Below are 9,537 nucleotides of genomic sequence, written 5' to 3' on the forward strand. Positions count from 1 at the left end.
CTGGCATGTGAGGTGGCAGGGCGCGGACGGCTGTATACCCATCGGAAAAATTGTGGGGTTCGGGAGCCAGCAGCGTGGGATGCACTCGACTCCTACACTGTGGTGGTGGTGATTTGGTTTTTATGGACGCGTCGGCATCGGGGCCATTTTGCGCCCAGACTCCTGCACTGTTATATGTATATGCGCGTTTTCGCTGTATATTGGATCATGTGGAATATTTAGGTTCAATAAAAGGCAGGAATTAATTAAACTCTGGAATTTGTTTTCGAGTGCGTAATAAAGGCGCTGATGAGGTTATATGACTGAAGGCATGCTGATTATGGTGGGTAGTTGTTATTTTGTTTAAACAAAATGCCATTTAATGAAATATGATATTATTTCTTTTAAGATAGGCTTGTCGATTTGTAAAGCAAGCACATCCGACTCTTTTAAACAAACCAATGTTCAAGTTTGTCCACAAGTAGTCAAACGGATCGTTGTGGTTTTTAGTGGCGCATTAACTGTCTCAGCAGCATGGAGGTATGCAAATTCGGGTAATTGAAGTTGCCTAATCACGGATAAATGATGCTTAAAAATGATGACATAGAATGATTTACATGAGTTCTACTCAAAATTCACGGTATAAGTCATTTTTGTAACAAATGTTTTTTGTAACAAATGTAGCAATGTTTTTTAGCATGGGCGAAGGGAAGGCTCCTTAAGGTCAACGGCGGGTGGCACAAACAATTTAAGCACGTGAAAAGCCTCTGAATTCCTGCTCTACACTCATTCGCGTTAGGTTGGTGCTTAATCTGAACGCATATTGGCGTGAAAGTGGCTTTACTGGGAAGGGCATTGAACATCTTGACCCAATTATTGCTTTAAGTGAGCAGTTGATGCCGTTAAGTACAGTCAGCCGCTAAATATGTCGGACACGTCAGAAGAGGAGGAGGAGCAGAATACAATCGGAGTAAGTTCCTGCTCTTGCACGCTCCCATGCACGATGACGTTTATGCAAACGGATAAACATAAACGCATCAGATCTTGGCGCACGAATAGAACGTGGGATAAAACGTTCCAAGGTGGTGGGGGGGGGGGGGGGGACTCGAGCCAGCCCAGCATTCTGATCTCCCACGTGGGGCCCTTCGATACTACACAAAAATCTAAGTTGTAACCTCAATGATCTTCCAATGATTCTGACGACATGCACCGTTGATATCCGGTACGACACGTTTGGTAATGTAAAACAATGACCTTAATCATGCATATCACCCACCTCAGGAGTACAACGGAGACAGAAACGAAGCCAAGCAGCGGCATGGGTATGGAGTTGCGCATCTCCCGAATGGTGACATTTATCGCGGGTACTACAACGAGGGAAAACGTCACGGCAGAGGGCATTACCGCTTCAAGAAGAACGGTAGTCGCTATACCGGTGAATGGCAAGATGGCAAGAAGCATGGCCGAGGAGTATTTGTCTACCCCGACGGCACCAGATACGAGGGTGGGTTGATGCTCACCCCTTCCTCTATCTGCCCAGAGTTAAGAAAAGCTTACCAGGCTGATAGCTTCTCAGTTTACAGAGCCTCAACGAATCAGTCTCATGGTCAGGTTGTGAATTAACATAATCTGGCAATTGCTTACATGCAATATGCAGATTTTAATTACGATCACGGCCACCCTGACGCTGGACGACGGGGTGAGGGAGGGCAAACAAAAGAGAGAGGGTCTGGAAAGGTAGCGATGCCCACTTCTCTCCTGTGAGCTGTTTAAAATTCAGTTAATGATCATAAAACATGTATATTTGATTTTAATCAATCTTCAATCAATCTATCGTCTCACGAACGATCTAAAATCTGGTGGAACTATTACAGTTACTCGGACACATAATTGCAGTTACTGGTACAACTTTATGCGAACATGGAAGGTACTGCCAAAGAGATGCCCTCAGACATGATTTCATGCGACAGCAGTGACTAGAATAACAAAAACTGAGTAAAAGAGTTTCTTATGGCTTTCAACTATTCTTACGATCCTGTACGTCTAACCTCCACGATCTACAAAACTATGTAGCCTTGTAGATTGTGGGGGCTTACATCGCCACACCTTCCAGCCAGAGAAACTAGATTGGAGGCCCAGTGCCAGTGTTTACACCACTCCTGACACTAATTGCGCAATATTGCACCGGAAATGTCTTCCTCCAGACATTTTCCGTTCACTTCAATATCTGTATCATATCAACACATACACATAGACACACAATTAGGTATGATATATACATATATCTGATTTAAAATTCCGGTTAAAACATAAAAAAACAGTAAAACACAAATGTATATATTTACTAATGCATATGCACATATTGCATATATTTATTAATGTACTTGCATGTAGATATATGCTGCGTGTGTGTGTGTGCAGGGATCTCAAAACATCTTTATTTTCCAGGAAATTGGGAAGATGATATGAAGTCAGGCCAGGGTACGTATTACTTTGCCAACGGAAATAAATACGTCGGTGAATGGCGCGAGGATATGAGACAGGGAATGGGCATCTGTTTCTGCCCGGCTTCTAACTGCAAGTACGTCGGAGAATGGGAAAATGACCGACGGAATGGCAAGGTAAGCTATCTCTTTGGGTACTAGCTTGGTAAGGCTTGCTGATTTCGCTCTTGAACGCTTATCGCAACACAGCCATGCCAGACCATTGACTTTTCCTCCGTGCGTAAGCGGTCTTTGTCTTCACGTATTGCCCAGCTGCCTATTTATCTGTGCATGACAGCTGCATGCTCAACTCTGCGTGTAGGATGTGGGACTCTTGGCTCCGGGTTCGTCTCCAAATGACTTCAGAGACGGACATGAACAGTCACATAATTGTTGTCGGACGTCATCGGACGGTGGGCGTCACGGACATGTCTTCGATGACGGCAGAGCTGTCAATAACGGGCAGAGAGCGGTAAACGATGAATGTAATGTAGATATGATAGTCAGCCTATGTCAGTCCTTGTGAAACAAAGGTTTTCGAAAAATGAAATTTTTCAGTGCATTTTGGAAACCAATATTCAACATTTGCTTGCTAAGGACACAGCTTCAATGAGGGATTGGCGGCAAGAATTGCAGACATTTAAGAACATGTTCGTAAGGACGGATATGTTGATACGATTTTTGCCTGTCGGTTGTTAAAGAACTTATATTTTTAATGGTAATTAGCATGCCACACTTCTTCCCACCGGCGGTGAAAAGATTCGATGACATTTCTGATGCAGATGCGACATAACATACTCCCGTAGTTTGGCCGCGTTCCTGTTTGTAGGTATATAGATTTTACATAGCTTACACACCTTGAATCGTCCACCATGCATGAGCTTTGAATAGCATGGTCTTCAAAGCCCGCCTTACTCCATAACACACCGATGTAAGCAGAAATGTCGCGGACAGCACCTAACGCCCTCGCTGATCCACACCGTTCCCGGGCCTGATGTTGTTCTAAACTTCGGGAGAACGAAAAGCACGAAATGAAGAAACATGCACCTACAGTCACATTTTGTGCAATAAACTTATTCGGAGTTCAGTACGGGTGGATAAAAGGAATATCTGATATTTGAAGAGATTGAAGCATGAAGCGAAGGGCTGCTTCTTTCCATGCACTACAGGCAGTCTAGTGAAAAGTTTTCCGGAATGTTGGGGAGTTTGAGCCCACTGAAAACCCCCTCCGATCAAGTGATAGTTCCCGCACCCATGCGCTTCTCAGAGACAATGAAGTCGATAATTTTTAAGTTAACAGAATGAAAGATTTTACGCATGGGTGCACGGCTCAGTAGAGTAACGATTTCGATCTTGTAAGCATTTCGCGTCACCAATTTGACTGCATGAGGTCAAATTCGTGGTGCAAACAAAACTTCTGCAGAGTTTTGTGCGTGTGCAGCGTTTTTGGTACAGTCTACAGAAAGAGCACAGGTGACGGGATAGGAGAGACACTAAAAAGGGCCGCGAGAAAGGAAAGCCTCTTTCGACCGCACGTCGACTAAGGCGCTTCAGCCTAGGCCAAGTTCGTTTTTTTTTCCTAAGTTCGCGTCATCGAATGGTCTCCCGTTTCCCAGCAAAGCTGAGGCGTGTGTCGCAGGTCTACCTCTGCTCTACCTGCAAGGCAGATGCCGCAAGTTATCTGAGGTCTGAGGATCTGAGGTTCAAAATGATTAAAAGCTTTTGAGATTTTTTTGTGATGTAAGTTGAAATCTGCATCGGGACTCACCGCAGGCGGTACGTTTCTCAAGATAAAAGTTAAGCGAGGTGATCTTTGGTCAGTTACCACCCGTGATATTCATCACGACACAAAGTCTGTTGGGTCAAGATGCGAAGGCTGTTGGCATCTTTGAGATCAAAACAAGCAAAAGCTGCCTCAAAACCTGCCCTGCCAAGCAAATTCTCCTTTGAAAGGTTCACCTGTTATTATTGTATCCCCTTATGTCATAGTTTAGTAAGCGGTTAAATTACCTGTAACTGAGTTATGGTAGTCTACTCCAAAAACTTCAATATATCATGGATTACCTGCTTATGAAATGGCGCGTACTGCATAGCCGGAGAACTTTATGCTGAAACATAACTTTCCTGTTCCTTTTCTGATTTTTGTGCACGCAAATGATTTATTGTCCGTCCGCATTTCTGCCGACCAGTTGCTGGTTAATTAGATATAAATGCGTGGTCAGGAAAGCACGGCTGGTTTCATAAGGCATCTAGATGCAAGCTGCTTAATGTATCTTTGTGTCGCGGGCCTTCGAAATTATGAGAACTGGATATCGATAGCCGTGAGTCGGATCCATCCAAAGATTTCATACATGAAGTCAGATCACCAGATGAACATTCGGAAGCGTTTCTAATACAATCGAAGACATGAGGATGCTATGTTCCGGTTGTTCCGTGCTGGAATGCCTCGAATATATGTGTACCACATATGCGTACACCATCCGTCAGCAGCATTCGTACCCTCAAGCATTCTCGTCATCTGTGGCACCACCTGTCACCCGTATTGGCTGGCCGTGCTCTGTGCGCCGCGCACAATACCAGGCGGGATGTGCGCGCCCGTGCACAAACGCGTATCTCTGCCCGGCCGCCAGGGTACGCTGGTGCACGAGGACCACAGGTTCGATGGGTTGTGGAAGGACGACCTGCCAAACGGGCCCGGCTGCTACGTGTTCGGCGATGAGCTTGTACAGGAGGGAGTGTACATCGTGCGCGAGCAGGAGCTGAGCGACGAAGAGATGGGCCACAGCGTCGACGAAGACGAGCCCTCGCTCAATCTGGTGCCCATCTGGCGGGCAGAGAGGTGAGTGCGAGCACCAGAACGATCCATCGCCCACTCTAGTATCCACCTTGTGGGCAGAGAGACGAGTGAGAGCACAGGAACAAACTCCCGCCGGTGTCCGCACAAAAAGCCGACTCGCCGTTTGCCGAGTGCTTTTTATCGACTGCAATTTGACGGTTTCCATATTGGCGACTTTTAAAAGTCGACGGGCCCAAAAGTAGAGTCGGCTAAATGGGAAACTGCAAAACGGCAATATGGAGGAACGATGACATGCCAAAATGGAACTGCTAAATGACAAATCGCAAAATGGGGACATATCAAAAAGTCGACACGCCCAAATACCGAACAAAAAGTGGCAGGTTGCAGAATGGTTGCGCGCAAAATTGGTGAAGGGCCAAATGGTGATCAGGTTAACAATCATGTTTGAATATGGGCAAACAGCAACGTGCCAAAAACGACGAAAATCCTATTGGCAAGAAAACACAACCGGCTAAAGGGGTAAGCGCAAACGCACCACGTTCACCATGGCTACATGGAATATGACACTTCTTATATGATCTACTGGGAATGCTGCGTTTGCCTGAAATGAAAACACCAGAAATTTTTCCCTACCTCAAAATCCATGGCGCTGCTCGCCGAAGGAATGCTCGGATATGGCCGTGACTTCCTATGCTGCAACTAATCTAAAGCAGATAAGCTAAAAATCATCCCGTCGCAAAAATTATCGCGCGTTGAGACACTTGTCCAGGGGTGTGGTTCCCTATTCAGTTGGGGGAAGAGGCTTTAGCCCCCCCCCTCCCCCCCCCCCCCGCCACCTCCTCCAACTAAATCTGGGGGAAGGAACCTGTTTGTTGGCATATTTTGGGGCAGGTTGCGCTATTTTCACTGTTGAGCTCTTACCCCATGTTCAGAAACTACGCCCCTGTACTCACCATCATGTGAGAGGGACCTTTTTCGATCCAAATCTGGGACTCGGCTTATGCTCCTTTGGCACAATCACGGAGCTGATAAATGGTTTATTTCCACTGGCTGAGCGGGTGTGTTTCATCCCCTCTTCTCTCCCGTTGGCCTTCTCCAAACACCTGATCAAAGGCCCTCATTGTGTTTTGAAACCCTGTGAAAGCCAGGGAAGTTATCTTATAGCCTGTTTGACGCTGTTCATTTTACGTTGACCCCTTTAACATTTTGTTGGCTGACTTTTTGTTTCTGACCATTATTATTATTGAAACTTTTATCGGTTCTAGTTTATGCCCATTCCACCTCTTGCCTTTTCATTTTTATCTTTCTGACTTTTTGCTATTTGACTTTTTCCATTTCACTTCTTGTCTTTTTGACTTGTTGTCTCGTTGCCTTTTTGTGCATTTGAATTCTATTATGTTTGATTTTTTGCCATCTGACTCGTTGTCCTTTAAATATCATTTGACTTCTTGTGGCATGACTTTTATCTCTTGACCTTCGGTCCTGTCACTACAACCGCCTCTATCTTAATTACCGCTGAAATCATGTAATATAAGCTAGATAACAGTTGTACTTGAATGCCTTCAAATATTTGTTTTCGAAGTGAAAGCGCCGTTCAAATTAAAAACAACACAGATGTCTTGAATGCTTGCGTTATGATCACATGCATATACGATTCAGTATGCGCTTGTTTCCAAATATGCGACGCTGTTTCCATCACTAAAATTTTCTCCCGATCTGAATTTTCACGTACACATTTGGATGTGCCGAACCTGCATGTTCAGCTTTTGTGGTATTATACCATTCGAGTTTATAGAGCCAGACAGCCAGCAGGCAAACATTGTCCTGTCGTGTTTGTCCATGTTGCCATTGATTGAAACTGGGCCCCGTTATAGTTCGCCATTTCGACGTTCACCATTCTGTCATGGCGGCGGTTCGGTACGTCACCATTTTGCATTCTGACATATAGCCGCTCGCCAGTTCGGCATGTCGGCTTTTTTACTTTTCACTCTCCAGCAGTTCGCCATTTAGCCGATTCGACTTTTTTACCGGGTCACATTTTTGCATGTCGCCATTTGTCATGTCGCCACATCGCCTAGCAACTGGTGTCCATTAGAGACTAGAGAGGCTGGTGTATTGGGGGGAGAAGATGCGTCGGAGCATGCCGTTCCGGTGTCAGCCCTGGCAGTCACCTGAGACGTTGCGACACGCAATGTAGCTGGTCGCTTGAGAACACACTGAACAGTCATAACATGCGTCCGTCAGGCATCATGCACAGGCAAGCCGCATATGCAAGGCTTTGTTGGGGACCGGTCGTGGTTCTGCTTGTTAGCAAATTATAAACAAACAATGAACCAAATAATGTGCGTTTGTCTTAAGTGCAAACGAAGTTGGTCTATTGATGAGCGGATTGCCAATGGAATAGGACTGGCACACTAATCTTTTCAAAATGTCGCCCAACATTACGCCGTCTCCAGTCAGAGATGTCTGCTGCTTCAGAGTGCTGTGCGGTGAAGCAGCTGTAAACCGGATCCAGCACGGTCTGGTGGACTTGGAGAGGGTCGCCAGCCACGTCAGCATCGGCTCAGCGATGCTGGTGCCCGAGAAGCCTCCTCCCCCGCCGGCGGAGCCTGAACAGCCCGAGCAGCCGGAGGCCGGAGATGCGCCGGCAGACGGCGCTGCTGATGCGTCGGCAGACGGCGCCAGCGGCGAGCCGGCGGCGGACGGCGCCGACGCGGCGGCCGACGGCGCCGAGCCGGACCCGGAGGCGGACCAGGTGGGCGGCGACGAAGCGGAGCTGGAGGCGGCGGCGGCCGCCGACGAGACGCCGCTTGACTACACCATGGAGCTGCGCGACGGAGACCAGGACGAACCTTCCGAGGCGCCGTCCGAGGAGGCCGGCGACGAGGCCGAGACAACCAAGTCCGAGCTGGCCGGAGATGCGGAGGAGGAGGCGGAGGAGGAGGAGCAGGAGCAGTGAGCCGACGACAGCAGTGGCCGTGCCCGCCGGACAGAGCTCAGAGATTCAGATCAAGGCTGCGAAACATCGGCTTGGACGTCGGTCTTGGTATCGGCCACGCCGGCCGTGGCAGCAGTGGCCGTGCCCACCGGACAGAGCTCAGGGGTTCGGACCAAGGCTGCGAAACATCGGCTTGGACGTCGGTCTTGGTATCGGCCACGCCGGCAGTGGCAGCAGTGGCATGCTAGCGTAGGAAGAGGCGACAGTGACACGGACCGTGTGCACGGCGCATAGCTGCTCCACATCGGCCGGCGTTTGGCCCTGCCGGTAGGAAAGCATGACTACCTACTCCGCTATGTGGCTAGCAAAAGGGAAATTCGTGAATAATGTATGCGGTAGTGTTGCTCACCTGTTTTGTGTTGGTTTGATTGATTGCCATTATTTGATAAGAAAGAACAAAAGAAAGAGTGTAACCGATGGCCTGTCTGCGCGCAGTATCATTATGGTCAGTAAAAGCGATCTTCCAAAGCTTTCATCTTCTTTTGTGCCTACGTCATGTGGACAGATAATCGCGTGGCAGGTATGATGCACACCTTGTCTCATTTGTGTTGAATTGGAGAGTCTTTTTGGCCATTGTATGAAACTGCTCACTCCCGGTCTGTTCCTAAAATTTCCAGTTTTATGCGATTAACGGCAAAAACAGCACGCAAAGTGAAGTATGGCTGCTCTCAAATGCTTCCAATGTGAACAAGTGCAACAAATTTGTTTCATTTGTGTTTTCAGTATGCTGCCGCAACGCATGAGCGCCCTTCGCTTGTCACCACCACCGTCACGCCGCGGAAGCTTGTCACAATTGTGGGCTCGTCAGTTACCCGGCTCCGCCCCGTCTGCAGGCGCTGAGGGCATGCTATTCATGCGTGGCGCGCCCTCTCCCTGTCTATAAATACGGCCGTCGTCTGGCCGCGCGGCATCGGACGGCGCGACGCCGCCGCGTTGTCATTCGGAGACTCATTAGAGAGGGCGGCCGACATGTTGTTTTGCGGTGCCGGCGGCGGCGCGGCCGGTGATGGATCGGGGCTGGCCGGTAACCGGAGCGGTCGCCATCGGTCTCGTGCTGACGGCGGGCCGGTGGCGCCGGCACGCGCACCAGCTGACTGCCGGCCGCCGCTCGGCTAATGACGCCGACACGCGCTGTCTCTCCCCGCACACGGGGCACCGAGGAGAGCCGCCGGTAACCCCGCCACTAGGGGCACGGAGGGCAGCGTACCACCCCGCCATACCGGACACCAGGCCCAGTATCCCGTGTGGGCAGCACACGCTGTCTTTACCCCACACACGGG

General features: G+C 48.7%; 1 protein-coding gene across 1 annotated transcript; it reads left to right on the forward strand.

Annotated features, from left to right (window-relative positions):
• Positions 1-791: 791 nt before the first annotated feature.
• On the forward strand, positions 792-8,218 carry LOC119108219 (radial spoke head 1 homolog). The gene is made up of 6 exons (XM_037231802.1): positions 792-949; positions 1,261-1,483; positions 2,428-2,600; positions 5,093-5,301; positions 7,738-7,922; positions 8,100-8,218. Exons 1-6 carry the CDS (start codon positions 905-907, stop codon positions 8,216-8,218), a joined length of 954 nt encoding a protein of 317 aa, XP_037087697.1. The 5' UTR covers positions 792-904.
• The last annotated feature ends 1,319 nt before the right edge of the window (positions 8,219-9,537 follow it).

This window comes from Pollicipes pollicipes, unplaced genomic scaffold (assembly GCF_011947565.3).
Source record: "Pollicipes pollicipes isolate AB1234 unplaced genomic scaffold, Ppol_2.1 Scaffold_6686;HRSCAF=7923_pilon_pilon_pilon, whole genome shotgun sequence".
NCBI lineage: Eukaryota > Metazoa > Arthropoda > Thecostraca > Pollicipedomorpha > Pollicipedidae > Pollicipes > Pollicipes pollicipes.